Raw genomic sequence first — 26506 nt, forward strand, 5'->3', positions numbered from 1 at the left:
AACAATGTTTGGGCCACTGTTACAAACTGTGGGCCTCGTGGGACTCTTTCCACATTTTGCAATTTTTTAAAAAATATTTATGATTGTATTTTGCTTTTTTTTTATTTGGATAAGTGTATTTTGAGATTTTCATATTTATATAATTTTTGATATATTTTGCATTAATTTTTTTGAAATGTCTAATGTACAAAAAATTTGTTTTGGTATTATTATATAATAAGGGTAATTGAGTTGATGTGAAAAGTTACATGTTACTAATTTAGAAATTTTTTATTTTTGAGTTGGTAATGATATGCAAGAAAGAAGAAATTTACTCAATTTAAAGATTTATATTAGATACACTTATTGTGTATATTATAATCAATATATTATAAATAATATTGGAAGTCAAATTTGATAAAATATTCGAATACCAGTTGAAGTTATTGGTTGTATTAAAACACATGAATCGAAATGTATAAATCAAGTCCTACCATTACTCTAGATTGAATTGTGAGTACATTGATCTATGTGATAGTCCGTATTAGGTTTGAGCTAACTTTTAATGTCTAATATAATGGATAGTTTAAATTAATATATAATTTAATGGATAGATTGATGAAAGTAGTTTTTGAAGAATCTTTTTAAAGTTTTTGGTAGTAACTAGTAATTTAAAATTTAGAACATAGCTGAGGACTTCTTGTGGGCTAGACTTGAAAAAAAAAATTTCATGAAAATCTTTGGATATAAAATTTTAGCTGCGCATAGCAATGAATGGTTCCATTGTGTAGTGTTATTCATTTTGAATTAGGTTTTGCTGAAATATCTTTGAACAGTTGTGGGTTTCATCTGCCTTCTACAATGCCATATGAGTCATGAGAGCATTTTAGTGGTGATCCCAAAAGATTTTGGCCTTATATGAAAACCATTCTTTTCAGAGATGAACATAAATTCATATTGATTCTTGTAAAGGTAAGGATTAATCAAGTGATGCTTTAAGTATTGAAAAGTAATAAGCCCTTTCATATATTTCAATCAAAGAAATTCGAATCCAAAGGTAGCTCTTGTAAAACATCCGATGTTGCTTCTAGTAGTGTAAGCATGCACTAATTTCTTTTTATTCAATTGCTTATATCATCATATTTGAGGAAAAAGGAAGCTTTGAGGTGCCATTTTGGAGGCTATTGGATATGGATACGATGAATTGAAGTGCAAGTCACCATGATATTGGGTTTAAACCTTCAAGCATGCTTCAAATCCTACACTTTACTACACCACCACCAATTCAACGCATATTATCACAAACAGTAACGACCAGTTCTTCAGTACTTAAAAAAATTACTTCTGATTCTAAAACTACTTTTAAAAGAAAAACTGTGAAGAACAAATTATTCTTTCTTAATTTTTTAACTTTTCAGAAGAGCTTTTCAAAAGCACTTCTGAAAAAGAAAAGCTAAAAATTTTAACTTTTCTTCTCCTAAAAATACTTTTGATACTTAATTACTTTTTTACCCCTCCAATAACATAATACTTTCCTTTTTCTTTCTTTATGCTTAATTACAAATATATTAAAATCATTAATTAAAAATAAAAAATATTTTTTAAAATGCTAATTACAAATATTTAATAATTATATTTAAATATTTAAAATATAGTTTATACATTCTAAATCTAGAGCAGCAACAAGCATCATAAACATAAATTGGCATCAAAGCCAGAAACCAAAAGTATTTCCACATTTCATAGACAGCTATACATACCATATTAAAGCATGAACATCAACTACAAAATATCTACCCTGTGGCCAGTTCCTTAGTTCCGATTTACCTGGCCATGTGTACCACAAAAAACACCTTCATACAGAATGCCTGCTGTCTTCCATTTGTTTCCTAAAGTTTACTCAAAAAGACCCATAAAATCCTGCCTGCAACAGCAACCCTATCAATCATCAAAACGGACCCCATTTCTTCTCTGCAACTTCCAAAATACTAACACAGATTAGCTTCTCTTCTTCCTCATCATCACCATCCTTTCCCACTTGGAGCAACACGTCAACATCATTAACTCCATCATGATTCTCTCTTGAAGGACCAGAAGCCGTACTAGGATGGACCGGTTCTTGCTCAACTCTTTCACCATCGCCAACGCTCCCCTTCACTGATGGAGGCAAATTGGTTTCCTTAATCTCCGCTTCCTCATCACCCTTCACCCTCGGATTGGCCCATGAAGGGAGTACACGTTTCCCCAGATTCCTTCCTTCATGGCTGCTAACCCTAACCCTAACGCTTCCTTCCCCAACTTCAAAATTAGATCCATGATTTTGCAGATTTTGAATCTCTATTTCCGGCGTACCTTCAGGAGATGGATCAGAGTTCTTGAACCACTCCAGCAATTCCTCGGTGTCGGTGTCGCTCATAGCCGTAGCTTCAATAGCCTTTGCTTTCAATCTTTTCGAAACTCCATTCTCTTCTTCTTCCGTAACCCTCTTACTCTTCCTGCCGCTGTTCGCCACAGCTTCACAATCAACGATCACTGGATCATCGTTGTTGTTGCAGTTATCAGAGGAGGCGTTAGTCGACCTGGACTCAGGAGGGGTGTGGAAGACTTCTTCATCTTCAGAAATGTCAAGAGCAGGTAATATCACGACGTCGGTGGAGTTGACCGGATTTTGGAAGGCAGCATCGGAGTTGATGTCGCAGTCGGAGTCGGAGTCGGAGTCGGAGAGCCCAAAATACGGACCGTATTCTACGGTGGTTATGTCAGAGGGGGAGGAGTATCGGCATTCCTCGAGTATCCAAGCAAAAGGATCGGGTTCCATTCCCTCGACTATTTTGAAAAACAACTAGTGAAGTGAAGCAAGAATGCCTTTTCCGGCAGAATTTATAAACATATAAAAACAAGCGCCACAAAACATTTATAAAATAAATAAAATCAAACCAATATAAAATGGTAAAATAACCATGAAGCCCCCATAATAAGAGTCGAATTACATTTTATTCTATTTACCAAAAAATATTATACTTAAATTAAAGAGTAAATTGATATTTTCATTAGAAATTTCATTTACCTCTACTATTAAAATTAGTCCTCCTACATTAACATAAGAAAAATGATAATTTTCTCTTTAATTTAACATATATAATTAAATTTCTAATACAATACTCTCTATAAAATTTTTACCATATAAAATATGAGCGGACTAATAATTAGAATAAGTCTAATTAAAATTCATACATTGCAATTCAACATTTGTCAAAAATATCAAAAATTCATTGAGTTTATTTTACTTATCTTTTTACTTTACACTTTTATTAATTATTGCGTTCAAGAGTCTTTTAAATTCTATTTTAATCAATTTAATTTTATTGATTGAAGAGATAAAAATATTGCATTTTTAATTTATAAATAAAGTAACAAAATACTTAAGTAAAATCTTGAGGATAGTGAGAAGTTACAAGTAAAAATATAAAAAAAAATATTCAGCTAACAATTTTTTTAAAGTCCCTAACAAAGAAAAAGAAATGACTTTTAAAATTCCATAACCGGGAGCTAAATAAACACCCTTCTTTTTTTGACAAAGTATCCCAACTATGAGTTTATAAACAAAAAGGATCTGCACAGGCAGATTAATCACCAAATCACAAATAAATAGGAAATGGCCGTCTTTATTTTGAAGTTCCAAAACCAATATGACTTATACAAACTTGTAATCTAATTCTGGCAACCCAACACCTCGGGTTTACACCCTAAATCCAAGGATAGACCTATTGAGGTCGGTTTGTAACTGTGGACAAACTCCCTAGATGTAGCTCGCCGAGGGTCTTTGTTGGTTTTCCTTTGTATGGGAGGGCCGGTGGCAAATCCCGATGACGTGTTCAAAACCGATGAGCTGAAGGGAGTGTTGTTCACACCAAAAGATGTGATAGAGCCCTTAAGCGATGCATCTGCGTCTAGTGAATGCCCAACAGCTCCATCTTGATGAGGTGGTGGGAATTTCTCACTCCTGCTCTTCCCATTTGTTTGTGTCATTACTCTCCTTTTCTGGAAACCAGCAAACAAAGAACGTGGCTGAATCTCATAAGATAACCTTGGGAACAAAAACACATTAAACATGCTAAATTATAAGAGGAAGGTATGCTCGTATTTGGTCTTCAACCTAAATTATGTTACTTGGACACGGGTGTAAGTTGAGTACAAGTATGCATCCTGTACGACTGTGTTCAATTTCTTAAAAGATGAGAATGTGAGCAAAGTCTCCTACTCACATCTAATTTTGCTTGAATCTCTGTATTTGCTTCGGGGGCTGGAATTGCCCGACTAGCACGTTCACCAACTCTAATTCTCCTGGTGCCATCTACTGCATTAACTTTGCTGTCTAGACCTCTTAACCTATATACAAGAAAGATATATCTCAGCTATCTCTATATAGCGGAACTTACCAAAGAAAACGAAAGGTGATAAAAGTAAGTCCGCTAACCTTCTCGCTTCTTCAGCTCTCAATTTTACATCCATGTCTTTACAGGGAGGAAACTTTGGCAAACTGGATGGCTCACAAGCGTATGGTTCAGTGGTAAAGAACTGCATACAGAAAAGCAAATAGTTCACAAAATCGTTTGTAGCAAAGGATATACATCATTCAAGTCCCAGGAATGCATGAAATGCTCTTGTTTTTGTTATCTAGCTCTAGCAATGTAAATCAATAGAACTGTCTTTCTATATGCGAATATAGATACAAGTACAACACAAATATTGACTTGCTTGAAAGATGCATTAATAAGCTAATATCACTCACTTCACTTTTAAGAGCTGCAATAGCAGTACTTCGTTCTTCGGGGTCTATTGAAAGAAGAGTTTCAATTAGAGGTAAAGAAGAAGATGGGAAGTCCTTGAAGGTTTCCGCTATACAGCGTTTGTATGGATGCTGTAGCTTAAAGAGTGTAGCATTCGGTAATTTGGATTTCTTCCAATATTCCTTAGAAGGGGATCCACACAACTTGAATATCTTATGCAGTTGTTCAACCTAAGCACGATATAAATCCAGTGTTAGCCGAAAAGAGAAAAGGGGAAGAATTTTATCAACATATAGAAAACAATACAGTACCAAATCAAACAAACCAGAAGCATTAGTGGTTACAACACAAATACCAAACTAATTAGATTTCAAGACTTTCCAAGAGTAACACACAGTTCATTGGTATATGATAAAATATACATATTCATTTGACTTGACAAGCAGTTTGCAACAATGTTTAACAAAGCATTATTTTTGTTGTCAATCGGCACTAGTTAAGAAATCACAAACCCAGAACATTCAGAAACGAGCTTATTAAGAGCTGCTACAATGTTCAATTACCAATGGCCGTATCAAAAACTATTCTAAGGCTGAGCTGACTATATGCAATAGTATACCATACATGGAAATCTATTATGGTAAGCAACATGTAAGAAGAAATATTTCTAAGCATGACTACATGATGGCTTGCACCACCATTAACTCACATTCCATCAGATTCACAAAAAATCAAAGATCCTATAGGGATAAAAAAAAAACAGAAAATGAATACCTCTGTTCTTGCTGGCATTATTGGCTTACCATAAAAGAGCTCTGCCAAAATACAGCCTGCACTCCAGAGGTCAACCCCAACACCATAATAAGTTGTACCGAGAAGTAGTTCAGGTGGACGGTACCAGAGAGTGATTACTCGATTAGTCAAGGGCTGCTTCTGTTCGTAAAAGGTAGCGAGTCCGAAATCAGCAATTTTTAAAATCCCTTCATTGTTAATAAGCAGATTGGAACATTTGATATCACGATGCAAAACGCCTTGTTTGTGGCAATGCTCTAGCCCTGAAAGTAACTGCTTCATAAAGCATTTAACCTGCCAGAGGGAAGATTCATCAAAAGAAATCGATCATCTAATTTTGACATCTTCAGCCACATAAAACTTACCACCCGAAAACTGAAAATTTCAAGTGCATAATTCCAGAAGCCATAACGAGCCTTGCAGGGGAATTTCAATATATATTTCTGCAAGATGCTGATAAAACCCGATTCTATCTTGAAATTAAGCATTTAATTTGAGGTAGGCTTAACCATTTCCAATTTACTACTGGAAATATCTTCATATACAGCAACATATGTACAAACTACCACCATTTCGAAGCACTTCTCCAATTCATGCAACAAATATCAAAATTCGGAAATGAATCGAAATTCTGATGCAAGCAATTGATTGTTACAAGTTTATATGCTTCAAAATTTCACAAAACATAAATATTGTTTCAAAGGAATTTAACTTAAAAAAGAAAGGTGAGAAATCACCGTGATGAGATAAGTAAGCTGTTAATGGTTCATCAGTTCTATTTATCAGCTTGTTCTGTTCCCAGAAACCAAAAGATAGATTAACAGCTACATGCTGTTAGCCAATTATTTTTAAAAAGTAGCCTCTTTTCTTATCTTGTTATTTCTCATTCACTCCATCTAGAAACTATCCAATTAAAGTTATAGTTCAAAAGAAAATGGAAATCTAATTCCGGAATTTGACAAGAAGGAAATTTCCATGAAGTTGCATGCCCAAAAATAGTACAAATATAAAGATATTTAACAAGCTCAAAAGATAAAATGGGACCCAAGTAGCTACAGATATGCCTGAGTACCTTCAAAAGTCCACAAGAAGCAAAACACAAAAAAGTACAAGAACCATGTAGTTCCAAACTTTGTCACTCGGAGGGGTGTTTCTCTAAGACAGGAAAGTTCAATTCTTCTAAGCGTTTTCATATATTTGGAGGGTCCTGAGAGGATCATATCGCCATAGGTCCCAAAATCTCATATAGACACGCAAGAGCAAGATATGGAGCCATTTGAAGAAAGAATGGTAGTACCTGAGGCTCAGTGAACTTAACCCCTGGCGAGGCAGTGAGGCCGGCGAGATCGTGCTCCATGTAATCGAAAACCAAATAAAGACTAGAAGACATTCTTGAAGTAACTAAACCTTCAAGCTTGATTACATTGGGATGGTTCAGCTTTCTTAATACAAGAATCTCTCTAGCCATAAACTTCACACTTTGTGGGTCTAAATTGTCAAACCTAACCTTCTTTAATGCCACTATTTTCCCTGTTAATAGATCCCTGGCTTTGTACACATTGCTATAAGTTCCTTGTCCAATCTTTAAAAGTAGAAAAAAAGAAAAAACCAAGTTGTTAGGATTAAAATGATGATAGAAAAAAGGAAACTAAAAGTTTGATACCTTGTCAAGCTTCTCGAAGGTGCTGGCGTGTCTCGGGGTCCAGTCATTGATGGCTTCCCCAATGACGTCTATTAGCCAAGAAGGCCACTCTTGTTGGTTCGCGTCCTGTGGCGTTCTCCGTCTCTCCGGAGGCGGAAGTATAACCGGGAAATCTCCGGTGTGATTCTCTTTTTGCTGGTGTTGCCTCCGCCTCCCTTTCTGTTTGACATCGACGACGCCGTCAACGGCGTCAGTTACTGAAACTACCGTGGATGGCTCGTTAGATCTCTGGCGACGACGAGTACGAAGACGACGTGGAGTTGAGGTGGGGCGATCCGATGGAAGTGATTTTGATTGCTTTCTGATGATGCAACCCATAATATCAAGGCAAATGCATGGCGGCCAATAATGCATGAAACGGAAAAAGTATTAAGAGTTAAACGAAAAAAGACTGAAGGTTAAACGGCGGGCTTCAAAGGAGTTAGAAAACCAATGGAGGTCTCAAACTTGAAGCAGGTTCTAATCTAAAAGAGAAAAATAAAAAGAAATAAAAAGAGAAATCCCCGCGAAGGAGACGAAGGTAGCATAGCTTAACAGAGACACTGAGTGGGAGAGTCCTGTTTTATTTGTTTACTTTTGGTTTTTAAAAGTAGGCGCTGACTCCACCAAAACTACGGAATTGCCACGTACGAAAATTGCGTAGACGACGATCCGTTGATTCGTGTCGAACGTACATATATTATAATAATGCTTTTTCCCTTTTAATTTTCTTTTGCACTAAAAAAATAGTCCTCTTTTAAAATTTTCAAATATTTTAATTTTAAAAAAAAAGTTGATGTTAATGGGTAGTTACCAGCAAACATATTTGTAACATTTCCCTTCATAATAATTACTTGCCATCTGAACTTTGATAATGAATGTCTTGTTTTATAAAATATGTTTTAAGTTGTGAAAATGATGGCCAAAAAGAAAGCTGGATTAAGACTTTTAAGTAGCGGTTGAACTAGATTTGATAAACTTTAATTATTTTTAAAATACATCAATTAATTGTTTGTGGTTGATTATAAATGAAAACTCTAATTTTAATATTTTTAAGAGATTAGAATATATGGCATATGCGTGATTTATGCCAATCTTTTGATTTTCGGTCAATATAAATCAAAGTCAAACGTCGCTAAATTAATGCCAGAATTAATGTCCGATTCATACTTTATATTTCTTTTCTAAAATTAACATCTTATAATGCAATCCAAAATTTAATATCATAATTCCATATTTTCTTTAATTATAGTATATTCTAAAGATAAGTTGAATATTCCATAGTATAATTTGAAAGCATACTAATATAGCAAATTCACGGTTAAAAAATAAGATTTTTTAATTAATTTGACAATATGATTTAAAGTCTAATGATTATAATATGAAAAGATTAAAGTTAATAAATCCCTTTTAAATATGAGTGCTATTTGATTAAATTTTTAAATAAAATAAGAATTATGATTTAATATTAAAATTAAATTAGCAGAGTTAAATCAAATCATCATAATATTTGGTGAAGAGAAGGCTAGTTATCATGAAAATTACGTATAAATGGTACACCTTTACTACTCATATAGACGTTCTTGTTTTGGTTACTATAAATTTATTTTATCAACCAAAAACATTACATTTCCCCATCAACTGCACTTCCCATGCATCTCCAATCTCCATAAGCACCGAAAGCTGAAACGAAGAGGATCGGAAATCGTCCGAAACCGGAACCACCGAATCTCGAGGTGTGATGGAGGAGGACCAAGGAGATTAACTTGGAGAGAGTAGGTGATAATGGATTTTTTGGAAAAGCTGGTAGGGTTGATGGGGAGAGAGTTTGGGTTGGCAAAAGCGGGGAAAGAGCAAGGGAAGAAGCAGAGACGTTGAGGGATGAAGGGAAAGTGGAAGATTGTTTGGGGTTTTGAAGTTGATGGAAATGGATTTGACTATGGTGAAAGTTGCTGTTAAAGATGAGACCACTCAAGGTCTCCGGATGAAAGAACACAGGAAGCTATGAAACACATGCAAAACACCAACCAGCTAACAGGCTAAAGCTAGGTGCAGGCTGGCCATTCTTGTTGATCTGTTTCCTTTATTTTGTTAGGTTTTACATTTTCGTTATAAATTCTAGTGTTAAATATCAAAATTTGTAAAGTGTTGATTACTCCTACCTGTTTTTGGTAATTGATAGCTTAAATTTTATTAATTTCTGTTCTTGATTCATTTAAGACATTGACTCATACTTCATACACATCAAATTTTGAATAAGAATTTCAAATCCGGCTTCATCTACCCTAATCCACAATAATGACTGTTGATACACCAAACGTGGAAAGATGGTACTACAAATTTGAAAAGGTTTGGATATAAGATTTTCAATTAAATATTTTGAGTGTTTTCATCTCACAAATTAGGAGGATGGATGTTTCAAACTCTTATACCAAAGTTTAGAAGTACATCCGCTTTACTATAAAAGAAAAAGAAAAAACCAATTAATTTAATTGGTTAGCAGTTTTTGAATTATTTTTAAATTATTTATATATTTATAATAAATAATAAAAATTTAACTGTATAAACCCAAGTCAATATCTCAAAATTAATTAATAAAAAACCGAATCAAAATCGTTTAATTAATTTTTTAAATAAAATCAATCAATTTTTTGTTAAAAAAAATGTTTAGAGTAAACCAATTACACTCCCTACATATGATATCATAGGATGAATGTAGAGCTAGCTACACATAGCAGGTTCTAACATGTTCCATTTATGGCGTTGGAAAGTCAAAATTTCATAATTTCGAGCCAAGTTTCCTCTTCCTTTTATAGGAAAAGAAAAATCCTATACGGATATGGAATAGGGTCGTAAGTAAGGGCAAATAAGAGTTTTGCCCCTTTTTAACTAAATGAGAAATTTGGTTTTTAGTCTCTTCACAAAATTAAAACATACAACCTTTTTAGCTTTTGGTTTTAATTTTTAGTTTTAATTCCCAACCCTTTGTATATAAATAAATTTATATAAAATTGAGCATACGCATCTAATTAAAACACATATCGTAGGTTGGGATTGGTTTGCCCTTCTCATACGGGAAAAGGTTGCATCGGAGACCACTTACGTCAAGGAGTAGAGCAAAGGTCTGTTTGGTACTTGGAAAACTAAACTAAACTTTACATTTACATTACGTACGGTTTACCATATCTCTGCTTCTTTGGCAAAAAATCAAACATTTTTTTTTCTTCACGTTTTTATTGCGAATACCATGTTGGAAATCCTTTAATTCATCTGTGCTTTGCTTTTCATGCCCATTCATCGGCCTCTACAAAATAAAATAATATAAAACCCATTTGATTCGATTGGGTGTGCAAATCTTAAATAATAATAAATTATTAATTTTGTCTCATTACCTAACATCACGATACACTTTTTTGAAATTAAGTGGAGTGTGGAGTACATTCTTTTTTGAAATTCGAGTCATTATTTTTTACGATTTGTTTATTCTTCTATAAATAACCTCCACGTGAACTTAACCCCTCAGCTATTCTGCAGTTTCTCTTCACTGTTTACGATGGAAATCAAGGAAGCCAACGTTCGAGCAAAGGCACCTAACAAAACAGACAAGTTTGTCTTAGCTACACAAATCTGTTTGAGAATTGCGGCGACTGCGACAGCAATGGCCGCCGCATGGGTGATTTTCACTGCAAACCAAACTGTTGAAGTTCTCGGCATGTCTTTTGATGCTCGATATAGCTATTCACCTGCTTTCAAGTAAAACAACTCGAGCTGTTTTATTATGTGATATATTCCAGAGCTCATATAGTGTTAAATAATATCCTCCATTTTTTGCTCTCTTTTTTTTCAGGTTCTTTGCCTATGCAAATGCCATTGCTTTCGGTTTCAGTTTGATGTCGTTGTTCTTTATGTTCTTTGCCCGCCATGCCTTGACTGCTACTATCTACTTCTTCTTCTTCCTACACGATTTGGTATATAGTGATGGTTTTAATATAAATATGTGATATGTCACGCTTTTTTCTTTTTTCTTTTTTGATAATCCGGCGGGGTTTGGGACATTGCAGATGATGATGTCTCTGGTTCTTTCCGGTTTGGCGGCAGGGACGGCGATCGGAATGGTAGCACGTGACGGTAACGGCCACACTGGTTGGATTAAAATCTGCGACCGTTTCGAGAAATTCTGCGACAAGGTGACCGTTTCAATGGCACTGTCGTATGTTGCAGTGGTTTGCTTGCTGGTGCTTACCGTCATGTCGGCCGGCAAGTCTAGACAAATCTAAAACGGGATATAAATTTGGAGAAGATGGGGTGAGGATGATGACTCATAGTTTTGGTGGGTGATGATGAAATTACTGAACTTTCATCATTAGTGGGTTGGTATCTATTAGCCTTAAGCGTGCAAGAATAAGAGCGACAGATATTGTCGTTCATACCAATTAAAGTCGGGTTCTGAGGACTATTTTGTGGGTATGGGATGTAAGCGGGCTGGGTTTCTGGAGCAAAATTAAGCAAATTTTAAGTCCAAAAGTGTCGATTTCAGTCCACTGTTGGTTTTATTAGCTTCAAGTCCAACCATAGTAAGTTGTTATCACTCTTCTCTATGGATCGAGTCCAGATTAATTTTATTTTTTATTTTTACTTAAGAGTTAAATCCACTATTTATTTAAAGTGTAATATTTAGAAGTATTATTTAGTAGGGGGAGATTTTGAGGTTCCAAATTTGAATCCCATCTAGATATAAAAAAAAAAAATTGAGGCTACATGTGAAGATTCGGGAGGAATTTATCATTTATGAACCGGGAAACTTGCATAATTTAAAAGAAAATTCAAAGGTTCCAGACACAAATTCCATAGGTATTTGGCAATAGCATCTCTCAAGTCGTATGGCTAAAACTACTCACATCACTTCCACCGCCTAATATTCTTAAAACCATCTCCCAAATCTGAAAGGGTGTACCCCATTCCCCGGGTATGCTTTTCCAAGTCCAAGTGTTTGAAGGAGAGCCAAGTGAGCTCGCTCCTTTGTCACGAAGACAATAGTGAAACACCCCTGAGAAGGGAGATGTCATGAGGAATGATTGAGATGCCATTACGATTAAAGAAGGTGTGAACATTCTCTCCCTCATGAACGTCTTCTAGCTTCGGACGATACAAATAACGGGAAAACATAAGCCTTTTCCACTCAATAGAGAATTCGAAGGACTCCTCCAACTTCAACTCTGCAATGATATACTTCTTGGGATCTGGTTTCAAGCTCACCACCCTCCATAGATAAGCTGCTCTGTTCCCTCCTTCCCGATCATATTTACTAAAACAATGCCACGTTAGGCCATGTACCCTTTTGTCCACATTTGATTATGAATTCAATTATCAACCACCATGAGCTCCCCACTAGTTGTCCAGGTGCCAAATAGTAGGAATTTAACAAATCCACGACTAATTGGTAAGGTGGCAAATGAAACCCTACTTTCAACAAGTATAACGATAGGTAAAATCTTGTCTTCCCCACCATAATGCGGCCCAAACCAAAGCTCAAGCTATGATTCCCTTCTAAAATACTAAACTCATACTTAAGATGTTTTGTGAAGAGACCCTTTCATCTTAACGCCTTTCGCATTTCCTGTTCTGTTGCATTACACTGGTTTATTGTAATCTCTTAAGTGTTTAAGGATTTTTTTCCCTTTTTGTTCTCAATTGCCAAAGGTCTTTTCGGATTGACCATGGCCACCTTATTAGCCATCGCCACCCTATTATCGACTGTAGAAGACCTACCTCCACCCCTTTGCGACAAAGCCCAACTAGTTCTTCCACCTTTCCTTGCGAGTTTGACAATTTTTCAAAAAAATCATGAAAGCAACAAAAAATAAATAAAGAAAATCCCTAACTATAACTACGGAGAAGAAATCGCAATCGAAAAAGGTGTAATAATTAAAAGACAACAAAATGGTTTAAGGAAGACGAGAACTTAAATTTATAGGCTTTTTCAACCTTCCTTCATAAATGCACTGTTTTGGTTACGAGAGCCATGATCAATAACATTAGACCACCTATACAATGTCAAATACTCCTTCATGGTTACTATTTCCCAAAGCTTCGCATTTATGTTTATCCTTCTATAATATGATATTCTTTCATCTTCTCCTAAAGGACAAACCTTAATCTAAATTCATATCATATATCACAAAAAGCCACTTTATAACCTCCTGTTTGATTCGGTGAGGGAGGGGAGGCTATTATTATATCCCTCCACCACTCAAACAAGTGCTACACCAAACACATTGTTGACTTCTGTGTTGACTTTTTTATCCCAACAAGCCACCCCAACCTCAATACCTTTAAGTTTGACATTCATTCTATCTCAGAGGAGCCATCCACCCTAGTTCAAGTGTGAACACTACCCTAGTGTGAATATACTTCCAATATAATGAGTCTATTTAGGCATAACTACCTCGTACTGATAGAGCCCCATTATATACGAACATGATTATTCTTTACGCATTTTGTGGAGCTAAATGTATATCCTGACACGTTATACCAATTGGCAAGAGGACCTCTCCTATAAATACCTTGAAGAAAGATGGAGAAAGTATCAAACTCTAAATACCCTAAAGTTACTCTGTGCAAACATATTTTCAATCAGTCTGTCCTCTTGTCACAGCTCTAGCTCTTGACCTCTTTAGATGAACCAACTTCCATCATATAACTGTGATCTCCTTCTTGTCATCCTCCCTTGTTGTACTCAGTATTAACAAGACCCACCTTAAATAAATATATTCTAGTTATAGTAGCTGCATTAATTATTTAATTCAGTACTTGTAAGAAAAAATTATTTTGAATAGAACTTTTAACTTATAGAAGAAAAGAAAAACATTGTTATGAGCTCTCAATTAGTTGAAAAGCTAAATCCTAAATGTAATGTAAGAAAAGCTCCCTTCAACACAGGCACATGGTGTAGCGTTTTGCAATCGGACGCCTATAATCCGATAATAATAATAAATTGCTCCATCCTTGGTGTCTAAGTTTAATAGAACGAACAGCTTAAGCACGGTTGTGCATTTGTTTATTCTTCCTTTCCTCAAAGTCGGTATTCAGCTGCTGCCGCATTTTTTCAACAGAATGGGATCCTCCGCGAAAACACACGACATGGATCACCAACTTCTATCCCTTCAAACACGCCTTCCGCATCCGAAATAAGAGAATCTAAACTTGCTAAATGTAAAATTTTAAGAGCTTTAAATTTCGAATCCTTTGTTTTTGGAATAACCAAATTATACCGATGAAATTTAAAGGTAAAATTCTGCCATAAAACTTTATACTTCGTATAAATTGTGAATTTAGTACTTATACTTAAATTTGGTCATTTTCAATCCCTATATTTTAGAATTTGAAAATTTTAATCCTAACCAAATTCATTAAGTTAGGTTTTCTTATTTTTAAATTTAAAGTATCAAACATATTATCACATGTGTAATCTTGTTATTTTCACATATTAGCATAAAAAAAATCAGTTAATAGATTTAATGACTATTGGTGAACGTGGACTAAACTTATAACTTTACGCATAATGCAGGACTAATAACGTAATTTAACCGTTACCATTGCATCAGGACTAAAATTTCAAAATTTAAAAAGTACAGAGACTAAAATTGATCAAATTATAGTATAAGTACTAAATTCATAATTTACGCAAAATATAGGGTCAAATAGCAAAATTTAAATCCTAAACAATAAGATTTATGAGAGTGTAGGTGCCGACTAAGCTGTGGAGTCGGGTCCCATTTTTTGGTTTTTATAAAATAAAAAAAGCAAAGTCAATGTGGAAACTATTGTTAAGAGAGGGCAATAACAACAGAAGAAAAGCACATGGTGAAAGAACATGTTCACATGCTTCACATCCACACCTTGTTACATACAGGAAGTGACCCACAAAGATTGATAGGCAAACATGAAGCTATTATAAAAGAAATCAATATAAGGACTTAGTCTTTGTGAAATTTCCAAGAACCAAGAGAAGTTATCTAGGACTAGCAGGTTCAATATAGTTAAGACTTAGTCATCAACAACAACCCCTTTCTGAAAGTCAATAAGAACTCAAGAAATTATAAGACCAGCAGATTCAATATCATACAACTTGATTCATGTATAGATGTAAACTCATTGAATTAGGTGACCAAACCAAGATTATGAGGCCTATGAAGAAACTCCTTTTCATTACCAGTTACACTCTAAATCTAAGCAAATCAACATTCACCATGAACAAGAAATTTTAAAGTAAAACACGAGTTTTGTACATACAGTTCAATGTACCAATTTTGCAGATATCTTCCATTGCTATGGTCTGGCAAAAACGCCCCAAATTTTACCACGACCAAGGCTCTCCAATAGCTTTTTAGCTCCTTCAACATTCATTTCCACAAGTTTCTGCAAGTAAACACAAGCACCAGCTGCAACCATTTGCTTCCTGCAATTTTTTGAACTTACAAGCTCTGATAAGATGGAAACAAGGTATTTTTTATCCAAATTTTGAATCCAAGGATCCAATAACTGCACCGCGTTTACGATCCCTCTCTCTTCGTTTCGGAAAACCTTTCGGTTTCCGGTGTACAATAGGAGCGACGACAAGGCCATTGCAGCTGCTTCTTTTTCTTCAACAGCTTTCCCATCTAGCATTTTGATCAATGCTATTGTACATCCACATTCACCCATTTCTTTCCTTGTTTTCGAGTTAAACCCGAGCACGTAAACAGCTCTAGCAGCTGCAATTCTTACAGCTAAAACCCGACAGTTTAGAGCAGACTCGAGGCGGGGAATGAAATCTTCAGCAATTAGAGCATCTGCAATGTGTGGAGAAGAAGCTAATTGCCTAACGAAATCCACAGCGACTTCAAGACTTTTGGGATTGGGAGATGAATCCCAAAAATTCTTCAAACATTCAATCCCACCTTCCTTAACAATCAAAAGCTTCAAATTTTCATCATCAGAAACTAAATTACATAAACAACCAATGGAATTTTCTTGTGCCAGGGCAGTCCCAGAAGCAGCAAGGCCGATTAAAACAAAAACCGCGTTTTCTTCGATGAAATTCTCTTTAATTTCATCGAAAGAAGCTAAAATTTTCAAAACCCCAGATGCAAAAGCTTGAGAACCCGGAGTACCAGCTTGGCAAATCTCTAAAAGTGACGAAATCCCACCCCTGGAACCGATTGCTCTAGCGTTTTCCTTTGAGAAACTTAAAGCTTGTAAAGCAATGCAGGCTTTTTCTTTGGCGAAACAGCTTCCCGATTCAAGAACTCGAAGCAGGTGGTTCAAAAGCAATAGGCCTTCAGCGATCAATACATGTTTACTTGATTCCACTGATGATACCCGTGAAATGACGGCAACTGTTTTCTCTTTTATTTCTAATGAGCTCGAATCTAGTAAACGGACTAACACGGGAACCACACCCTGCGCCACGGCTATCATCACGTTTTTATCGTCCTCTTGGAGTAAGCCTAGAAGCGAGTCCATGGCTGAGTTCTTTGACTCGGTGGTTCCGATTTGCAACCGAGTTATCAAGTTCCTCGACTCAACTCGTACAGCTTCTTTCTTTGAAGAAACCGTGACCCCACCGTCTTGAAGGACTCCACTCCGAATCAAAATCTCGCTATCTTTGATATGTCGATCTAATTTAGCCAATACCGCATCGATATCGCTCTGGGTCCTGAGTTTTCCCTCGGCCAAATCGGCGCTTTGACATTTCCGAGAAAGCGATGAAGCCTCATTCAAGGTTTGAGAAATGGAACGAAGAAGGTCGACGGCGAGTGGGTTAGACAAAGAAGCGGGAAACTCGGAAAACTCGGCCAGTTGAGCACCGAGACCAGAAAGTTTGGATTTGATCAAAGCCCATTTGCCTTTGAAATTGTTGATGCTTTGGATTTGCTCCAAAAGAGAAGCCAAAAGACGATTCGAAAGAGACATTGGGTCGTCGTTTTCGAGTACTTTCATGGCGGGAGCGGACAGATTATTTGCTTCGCTACCCAAAGTTTTCTTGTGCAGTGAACAGAGAGAAAACCAAAAGGGGTGAAAGGGGAAACTAAGAATAATTTAGGGTTTAGAATTAGAATCTTATGAATCTGTAAAAGAGAGTGAAAGAGTGTTGGGAAACGACGAAAACAAGCACACCAGCAAGCAGTGTGTATTAGCTGGGATTGCCGAGATATACTGTGAGAGAAGGCTGGTGTTGTTTGACTACCACACGCAACTATGGAGCGTGCAATTCACGATCATTTGACTTTTCCAATTTCGGAATAACCGGATAATATTTACTCTTTTTTTTTAATTTCTTTTTACTAGAATATACCATCTTGGTCTAATTTGCTTAATTTTTTATTAAATTATATTTTGGGGCTTCATGTGGCTGATATTATATGAATGGTTAGTAAAAAATCGAAATGTAGGGTTGTAAGGTTTCTATTTTATAACTTAAATGTTTTTATCTGATTTGGATTTTAAATATTTTTGGTAAATATGTTAATTGAATTAGTAAAATTTTAAATTTATTATTTAATTAAAGTTTTATTTTACTATATATATATATATATTAATATGTATAATTTATTATCTTCATCAGTTGTATATTTATACTATTATTCAAGTTCTCGATAAGTTGTTATTACAAGTCAACTCGAAATTAACTCACAATTCATGACAATACCATGATAAACAATTGTATAACATTTAGTATTGTTAATTTGATGTATTTATATGTTTAAATTTATTATACTTGCAATTTAATCTCATCTTTTATTTTAATATCATAAATACTTTGTTTGTTATTATGATTAATTTATTTCAAACCATACGTTTTTCGTTATTTATTGTTTTAAACATACTTTTATGTTCTAGATGTGTGATTTCTATATTTCTACTATTTATTGCTATCCTTGACTTTTATGCAACTTTAAATTAAGCATGCATAGTAAAAGTAGATATATAGTGAGATTTTTTTAATGCCACTTCTTTTTAAGTTAACGAAAATTATTGTGAATGAAATTTTAATTATTGAAGGGAAGAATAGGGTGAACAAATGTGAGTTATTACTATGCTTGAATTGAACTAGGACAAAATAGTAAAATATATCATGTTATAAAACAAAACAAACATTACTAAAACTATCCAAATTTAGGTGAAATTAATTATTATGTAATTGTTATAATTTTTAATCTAATTTTTAATAAAAGTAGGGGTTTAATTGTTTTTCTTGAAAAAATTTGAGGGTGTTTTATGTATTTTGAAAGTTCAAGCACCCATTTGATTGGAAAAACAAAAGCAGAGCTTAATTACCTTTTTAAAAATGTTTGAGGATTTTTGATGCATTTTAAAATTTTAAATACGGATTTAAATATTTTTTATAAAAATTTAAAGACTTTTGCATACTTATACTACAAAACCAATAAATTTTTTATGAAATGATTCAGCAATTAGGAATACATAAATGAAATGAAACTATGACATCATTGTAAACTAAACATGATGGTGACAATGTTGATTAAATTTGAAACAACCTTAAAGAAGAAATTAAATGCAGATCCCACTAAGTTGACATTTAATGGAACATAATTAAATGTGATGGAGGAATTTTAGATTTATGAAATTATCATGAATGTGAAAAGGAGTAAGAGAAATGGAAGTTCAGCTGTAAACGTTAACAACAGACTAAATTTAGTATTTAATATTTACATTTTGTTAAATTTAGTCTTTTTTTCTTTTATAAAGAGTTAAATTACAAATTTTAATTTTAATTATCAACTACTTAAAAAATTCCCGGTTAAAACATAAAAATTTTAAACATAACCACAATATACATATAATTCATATTATTTATCTTATTTTTAAAATTATTTATTAATATAACATATAAAATAAATAATAACATCTGAGATAAAAAGTAATTAAAAAAATAAAAGCGGCATTGGTGTAAATGTAATATATTTACAAGTAGGGTGAGGGCATTGGCTGTCATTTGTCACCAAACCAAATATGAAATTGAAAAAGTAGTATTATAAGCAGTCAGATTTTGTCGGCAATGCAGAGCTACAATGATTAGGCAATGATAGAACATGCAGCCCAAATCAATTTTGCATATACCATCTATGTATATATATTAGATGGACTCATCATATTTCAAACTTAATAAGTAAAAACAACAACAATTTTTTTAATTATTAACAAACATCTTTTAACCATACATCACCATTTCAAACTTTGTTTTTCTTCTTCTCTCTGAACTCCTATAAATATAATACTGATCTTATAAATATATATATGTTCAAGTAATTGTAAAATAAAATAAAAGTACAGAAATATTAAAAACAATAAAAATTAAAATTAACTCATCAAACTAAAATTTTTACATGAAATACTACATAATAAAACTCAAATCTAAATACTCAACCTTTTATGCATGTAAAAATGTAGTAACTTTCGCCAAATAAGGTATTTTCAACTCTTCTTTCTTCCCGAGCTTTTTAGTAATATTTCCTTTCTTATCTATTTTGCAACATTTTCTTGTGAGATTAAGAGTAATGTGACATTTTGTTTTCGATATCAAAGTCAGATACATCTCCTGGAGGTCACATAATGTGAATCTTACTACCATTGACCGCTAGCAAAGATTACAACCTCTTGCAAATGGATGTGAAGAATGCATTTTTACTTGAAGAGTTGGACCACGAGATCTACATAAACCAGTTGATGGGCTTCTAGAGTCAAGGTCATCTTGATTATGTATGTAAGTTGTAGAAAACAATTTATATATTAAAGCACACATCGAGAGCTCAGAATAGTAAAATTGTTTAATTTCTTACTTACAATGGTTAGCCGATAGAAAAAATTATTAAAATTTGTTTGACAAGTTTAGAATTTGCAGGGGAATGGAGCCAAATGTTAAAATATGAATGGAAGATGCAACAATGTAGAGGCATTTTGTGTCAAGTTTAGCATTGTTTCTAAAACGCACTTTTGCGACAAAAAGTATCGCTAAGCAAAATACTTTTTAAGTTTTTCAAAGTGTTTTTGGGACAAAAAATATTTTACAAAAGTACTTTTTTAACCAAGAGCAAAAGTAGAAAATTTTAGTTTTTATGCGAGGCTTGTCATTCGAGAATAAAAGCTGGTTATAAGAATATTTAGATTTTAGGTAATATTAAGTTTAATAGAAAGAAACAAAAGCCAAATTGGATTGGTTTACTACGTTAAAACGTTACTTAATTAACATCATTTCAACTTGATTCATTGCAAGTTGCTTAACCAACATGTCCCTCGACATTGCAAGATGGCTAACCTTTTCCCTTTAGTTTTATTCCATATTTGTTTGATTTGTTGCAAGGGAAACAGCAGATATAGCAAATTGACCGATACAATCGTGGGTATGGTCCTTTTAAATACACTACTGGAATATATTCTGTCACCACCATGCCCATGTGGAACAGTTGGCCTTGCTTATAAAACCATAATCACTGTAGGCGTGAAACTGCTAGTTTTGCAGGCACCTGGAATCTTTTTTTCTTTTTGTCAATGGCTATAAATTTAGCCTTTCTCGATGCTTATTTGTAAGTTTGAGGAAGAGGGGTCTTGTATAGAGATTAGAGAGTCTTGTTGGGTAGCCAAGGATGACTTGCCTATATCCAAACAAGGATTTTGTGGAGAAGGAAGGTCAGTTTCATCTCTCTTGAGACTCCCACTTCACTTGCACGTCATTATAGTCCTAATGCTTAGTGGGCAGTCACCTTTGGCTATCCTGACTGCCTCTTATCTTTCACACTTGACCAACATCTCTTCCTTGCATAAAAGATCTTAAATGTACCTATCCACCATTGAAAAAGCTATCGAGTTTCAGGTGCACAAACTACTTAAAGCACTCATGCACCTTTTTTAGGTTAAAATAGAATGGCAAAACCCTATCTGCAATAAGAAACTTACTGATGTGTGGCCTCTCTCCTCTGATTCAATCAGTGCGGGTCGATATTAGGGCACAGAAACTTACTGACACCTTAAGCGGATGGCTTACGGGATTTTAGGCCATAGAAAACTCTAATATCTTATGCATATTCAACACAAGGAACTGAATGATAACAGCTTAACATACAAGAAATTTTCAACAATGGGAACCGCGCTTCAGGTGAGTAGCAGTATTTGTTTACTTGCCAACTAAATATTTACATAACCATGATGAGAAAGTGCAATTAAGGCAAACAGAAATTCAAACATGGTTTTTTTTTTCATCCTAAAACACAATTTGCATGGTAAGAGGAAAGTTCTAGAGGACTAGGTATATGCTCCAACTCCTCATTTTCCGTGTGGACACCTGTATTGAGCACATATTCGGACATTGTTATGGAAGGTATGGTTCTCCAACTATATGGAAAAACATAGAAAAGAAAATTGAGCATACTCATGTCGGATACATACCCGTACCGAACATTCACCCCCGAATCTGAGTAATTTAAAGTGTACTTGAGATATAAAATGCATATAAAGTAGTAAGGAAATGCCGAAGGAGCACAGAAGTGGAGAAATGAAGTGCGAAGATGTCTATAGCCAGTCCATAGTAAATTCATAATAAAAACAGGAAAAAACTACTTAAATCCAGACAAACATCCCTCGAGTGCTTCCTTGTTTGATTTCGAGCTCGAATAAGAATCTGCGATGATAATCAACATAGAAAGAGCATTCTAGTATCTAATTGTAAAAACACATTCCATTTCATTAATCAAGAAGAATGAGAAAACCATAAGCAAAATGGTTGAAATTGTCTGATATTGTTAATCACTTTCCTTATAACCAAAACAAAAGCTTATATTCTTTCACTGTTTTCCATTTAAGTTCTCAATCAACAACAGTTAGCTTAGTACTACCTTAACAAAAGCACAAAAACTACCTACTGATTTGATTCACCTATTTTTCTACAACAAAAAAAAGGAAGTTGAACATAAGGCTGAAGCTCTTACATTGCCATGGCTGATCAAATTCTCCTTCCAAAAAACCCTTTTCAAATATGTTAGGGAAAACCTTCACCAAGCTTCTGGATTGCGCAAAATATTTTCCTTCTTGAACCAACTGCATTTATTCCCATATCTTTCAAATCTTCCAATGTCAACAATGGCAAAACCTCATCATCCACTTCATGGATCTCGAAAACAGGGGCGTACCTTCCTAAACCCAAACTGTTTAACCATATCCTAACCCCATCTTCCTCAGTCGGCCTTATGTCGGAATCGGATAAGTCCGCCCGATCCGAAACCCTTGTACGAATTGGCCTCCTTTGATAAAGAAGTTCCCTTTCATTGGCCATGTTATCCAAAGAATGAACTGGACTATGCTCTTTCATGGGACTTTCCGAGTTCTCCATGTCGAAATCATCATTATCTTGATCACCACTATATCTATCATCTGTTTCCAAATTGTTGTTGTTAGTAGTGTTGGTACTGTTGCCGTTGATTATGACGTTTCCGCCGCTGAAATCGTCGAGTTTGGGGACCCAATTCGAGCGGACCCGTTTAGTGGCGGAGCCCCGTTTGTTGAAATCTTTGACCCTCCAGCTAGCAATTGCGGCACCATCCAAATTGGTGTTATTGTGGTCAGCTTCAGTTTCATCATCGTCAGTGGTGAGATTGGTTAGGGCGCGAGTCTTGGATGACTTAGAAGTGACAGCGGCGGCGGAGTGGGGTTGGTGTTTCCATGGCTTGGTGACGGCGGAAGAGGAGGAGGGCCTTCGGAGATGAGAATCGTGGGGTTGGTCACCGCCAATATCGCCTAAACGTACGCTGGGACGTCTCTGGCGTTTGGGTCCAACGGTGTCAGATGAAGCCACGACTAGGGGTGCTACGACGCCATTTAACTGGGCATCTGATGGCTGTATATCCGCCATTGGTTTGTTTTTATCAGATAAAAAGGAGGAGTTTTGGGCTCTGCAGTTTCGGTGGAGAGAGAGAAATAAAGTGGTGAAGTGAAGAGAGTGAATGGCGGATGTTGGGTTAGCGACGCGTGTCCCTCTAGTCTTTTCTTAGAAGAACCGACCAAAGTCTTCTCAATTTTACTTCTTTGATTATCCTCCTCGTCTCTCAGATTTGTAATTAAGGCTGTGTTTTATAGGGGTACATGTTTTCTAGTGTTTGATAGCAGGAAAATATTTTCCTTTTGTAAAACTAATTCCAAGACACGGAAAAACCTATTACAAAATTGGGGAAAATGTCTTACGCCCTTCATTTCGGTAAGACATTTTCCGTTTTCTCTCCTACCTTCATTCCTTCATTTCCTTCCATTTCCACACCCCCACAAGATCTGTCGACTGATTTTCCCCCACAATACGTTCTCTCCAACCACCATTTCTGTCAGATCTGTGGCAAATTTCAGGTAAGACATTATTTGATTTGTGTGTTTTCCCCTTTTTCTTTCTTCATATGGGTTCCTGCATGTATCTTTAGCCTCCACATGATCAGGTGGCTGGTTAAATGGTTGCTAACCAAAGCAAATTTGAATAGAGGATAACTTTTTTTCCTTTTTTTTTCCCCTCTTTCTTTTGGGGTTTGGGGGATGAGGTTGCCATGTGTACGGTTTTGTCTAGACAAAAATTAATCTGCATGGTTTTTATGATTCTCTGTTGTGTGCTGATAAAACCATATATTTGTATGTTTTGCTCTGAAATTGTTCCCAAAGTCATTTCTAGTTTCTCTAGTTCTACATGTTAAAGGCTAGATTCTATTTTCTGAACCGTTGGTTTTAGTGGAATAGAAGTTTTCAATGCTTAGAATGCTAGTACAACTAGACTGGATTTCTCATACTGTTATGCTTAGTGAATCTTGCTGCTCCAAGTATTTTCTCACCTTATAATTGTTGTTTTAACGGTATGTTGTTTCACAGTGTCTATAAATGAGGTCTTCACTCACTCTTCACCCTACAATCAAAGAGAATTTGGCCCCTTCTACCCACAATCAAATATTATATTTCATCCCCTAAACCCTCCCTCTTGTTTCTCTCTATAATGACCACACCCACCACAAAATCGAACAAAGGGACACTAACGATACCCAATTTTTCGCCCATTCGTAATTTGGTTCACAAAGCTATTTAGAACAATATTTGATTTTTTTCTTAAAGAAAAGAAAAGGTGAAAATTTTGACAAAAACAGGTAATGTTCTAAAAAGCAACAGTTTGGTGGTGAGGCTAAAAGCGAAAGTCCAAAGCTCACTCAATGCATCGAAAGGCACAGTAGACTTGGCTTTTGCATATATAATTCAAGATAATTTTCCCACCCTTCACTTCCAATTTATATGGTGATCATCCGTCCCCTCCCTCCGACAAACAATCCGAATTTTCTTCTCATCAGCTTCTTGATTTTTCTCTGAATCCAGTTCTTTGGTAGCCCATACTGAGACCCTTCAGTCACCAAGCACATGCTTCAGTTGAATACAACAAACACATTTAACAAGTGACTCTGCGCATGATGATTCTCCCAAATAACTTAAGATCCATTTACAGTCATTTCAGGTGAGGATTTTGGTGGTACCAAGGGACAGTCATCGCCACTTAATTGTCTATTGTCTGAGGGGCTATGCAAGCAATCTGAACAATTTCTAGGAGGTTCCTTCTCTCTATTAGCTTTAAGCATTGCATAATCTTTCTCCAACACCTTGGTCTTCCAACGAGCACGTCGGTTTTGGAACCAAATAGCCACTTGCCTTGGCTGTAACCCCAATTCTTCAGCTAACTTCACTTTTCTCTCTGGTTCTAACTTGTTTCCCACATCGAAATTCTTCTCTAAAGCCTTAACTTGATGCATAGATAAACGCCTTTTCTTCTCTGTTGCTTGACCACCTTCTTCTAAGCTGTCTTCTTCATCTAAAGCATCTAACATAGCCTGGAATTCCTTGCTGTAAATTTGGTGCTTCTTTGAACTCTTCTCCTCTGCATAATCAACTGAATTAAAAACATCGAATTTTGGTTAAAGAAACATGAAATAAAGGTGGGAATTAAAGAAAAATAAATGAATAAAGGTTGTTTTCGAAAAACTAAATTATAAATATATTAGAGTTTCATTTTTTATGTATTTTTCCTCCATTGGGTTAGTATGTTTGAATTATATGTAGATACTGCTTACGGCTTTTGGATATTTTATATAATAATTGCCTTTAAAAATAAGTTAATTCTTTTTAAAGAAACTAATCATAAATTATGAATAAGTATTTTTCTTTTACTTCCATTCACACGAGCGAAGTTCACATGTTTTTAGCTCATAATTCTTGATTATTGTTAATATTGTAATGAGAGTTGTTGAGGATGATTAAATATTATATCGTGAATTATGGATGAAATGTTGGAGTTTTTAATTATTATAGAATTGAAAAGATAAAAACATGTGATGTTGTCCTTAATTTATACAAGTTGGATGTAATTGTGTTAAAATAAACTGTTGAAGATGACCCAATTTTTGTATGTTTATTGATTTGGATTTTGATTATGTTTATTGATGATGGCAAGACTGATATTGTCTTAGCTTCTATTTTTTATTGCTCCTAACGGTTCTAATTTCTTTGTATGCTTGACCTCCAGCTGTATATTTCTTGCTGTCCTAGCCTCTACCTCAGCATTCGTAGGCGTGTTGGTGGCCTTGGTCGATATTTTCATAAGAGGTTTGTGGTGTGCTTGATTTATGATAAGCCTTCTAATATGTATTTGTGGTTGTTATAATTCGGTTCAAGTGAATTAAATGGTTGTTGGATGTGTTTGGGTATGGTTTATTATTGATTTACATTTTTTCTGTAATTTGTTGGGAAATGGTAGTGATGAGTCATTATATTTATGATAAGACTGATATTTTTGTTAATTATGTCCGAAATTTTAATCGTATATATAGCAATTGTAGCAAATGCACTTAAACATTATTTATTTTTATAAAAGTAATCAATTTATAATTTAAAAATTATAAAAATAGAAATAAAAAATTTATAAAATTGTCAAATTTTTTGTTTATATTGAAATAAAAAAGAAAACACACTTGATAGCAATTGAAGTATTTAAAACTCTTTTATATTTTAAAAAAGAGGCATCAACATTTATAGCTTTTGGGCAATATATTTTAAGTCATGGTAACTTTATAAAAACATGATCAATATATTTTAAGTCATGGTAACTTTATAAAACATATTATTAACTATGATCAATATATAACAAATACATATTATTAACTATGATCAATATATAACAAATACATGAAAGATATTTTAAGTC

At 34.7% G+C, this 26506-nt stretch overlaps 5 protein-coding genes across 7 annotated transcripts; 1 reads left to right on the forward strand and 4 right to left on the reverse strand.

Annotated features, from left to right (window-relative positions):
* Positions 1–3491: 3491 nt before the first annotated feature.
* On the reverse strand, positions 3492–7804 carry LOC105800829 (probable serine/threonine-protein kinase At1g54610). The gene is made up of 7 exons (XM_012632174.2): positions 7225–7804; positions 6859–7143; positions 5544–5855; positions 4772–4999; positions 4457–4557; positions 4245–4368; positions 3492–4020 (listed from the first exon to the last, which is right to left on the reverse strand). The coding sequence occupies exons 1-7, from the start codon at positions 7615–7617 to the stop codon at positions 3691–3693; spliced, it is 1773 nt and encodes a 590-aa protein (XP_012487628.1). The 5' UTR covers positions 7618–7804; the 3' UTR covers positions 3492–3690.
* A 2977-nt stretch (positions 7805–10781) lies between these two features.
* Positions 10782–11766, forward strand: LOC105800838 (CASP-like protein 1F1). The gene is made up of 3 exons (XM_012632189.2): positions 10782–10995; positions 11090–11210; positions 11304–11766. The coding sequence occupies exons 1-3, from the start codon at positions 10796–10798 to the stop codon at positions 11517–11519; spliced, it is 537 nt and encodes a 178-aa protein (XP_012487643.1). The 5' UTR covers positions 10782–10795; the 3' UTR covers positions 11520–11766.
* A 3595-nt stretch (positions 11767–15361) lies between these two features.
* Positions 15362–17417, reverse strand: LOC105800831 (uncharacterized). Its single transcript, XM_012632178.2, has one exon. The coding sequence runs from the start codon at positions 17221–17223 to the stop codon at positions 15571–15573; it is 1653 nt and encodes a 550-aa protein (XP_012487632.2). The 5' UTR covers positions 17224–17417; the 3' UTR covers positions 15362–15570.
* Positions 17418–21341: 3924 nt separating this feature from the next.
* LOC105800834 (uncharacterized) lies at positions 21342–23338 on the reverse strand. Of its 3 annotated transcripts, XM_012632183.2 has the most exons (3): positions 22227–23338; positions 21688–21919; positions 21342–21583 (listed from the first exon to the last, which is right to left on the reverse strand). In XM_012632183.2, the coding sequence occupies exon 1, from the start codon at positions 23144–23146 to the stop codon at positions 22277–22279; it is 870 nt and encodes a 289-aa protein (XP_012487637.1). In that variant the 5' UTR covers positions 23147–23338; the 3' UTR covers positions 21342–21583; positions 21688–21919; positions 22227–22276. The 3 variants fall into 3 exon arrangements, with proteins under 3 accessions (XP_012487637.1, XP_012487636.1, XP_052476407.1); XM_012632182.2 differs by lacking the exon at positions 21688–21919; XM_052620447.1 differs by having other exon boundaries at positions 21342–21919.
* A 1376-nt stretch (positions 23339–24714) lies between these two features.
* LOC105800844 (homeobox-leucine zipper protein ATHB-6) lies at positions 24715–25199 on the reverse strand (the record flags this gene model as incomplete). Its single annotated transcript, XM_052621459.1, has 1 exon — positions 24715–25199. A coding segment is annotated over one exon (459 nt), but the record flags the coding sequence as incomplete, so codon positions are not given.
* Positions 25200–26506: the final 1307 nt, after the last annotated feature.

Source organism: Gossypium raimondii, chromosome 9, assembly GCF_025698545.1.
Source record: "Gossypium raimondii isolate GPD5lz chromosome 9, ASM2569854v1, whole genome shotgun sequence".
NCBI classification, from domain to species: domain Eukaryota; kingdom Viridiplantae; phylum Streptophyta; class Magnoliopsida; order Malvales; family Malvaceae; genus Gossypium; species Gossypium raimondii.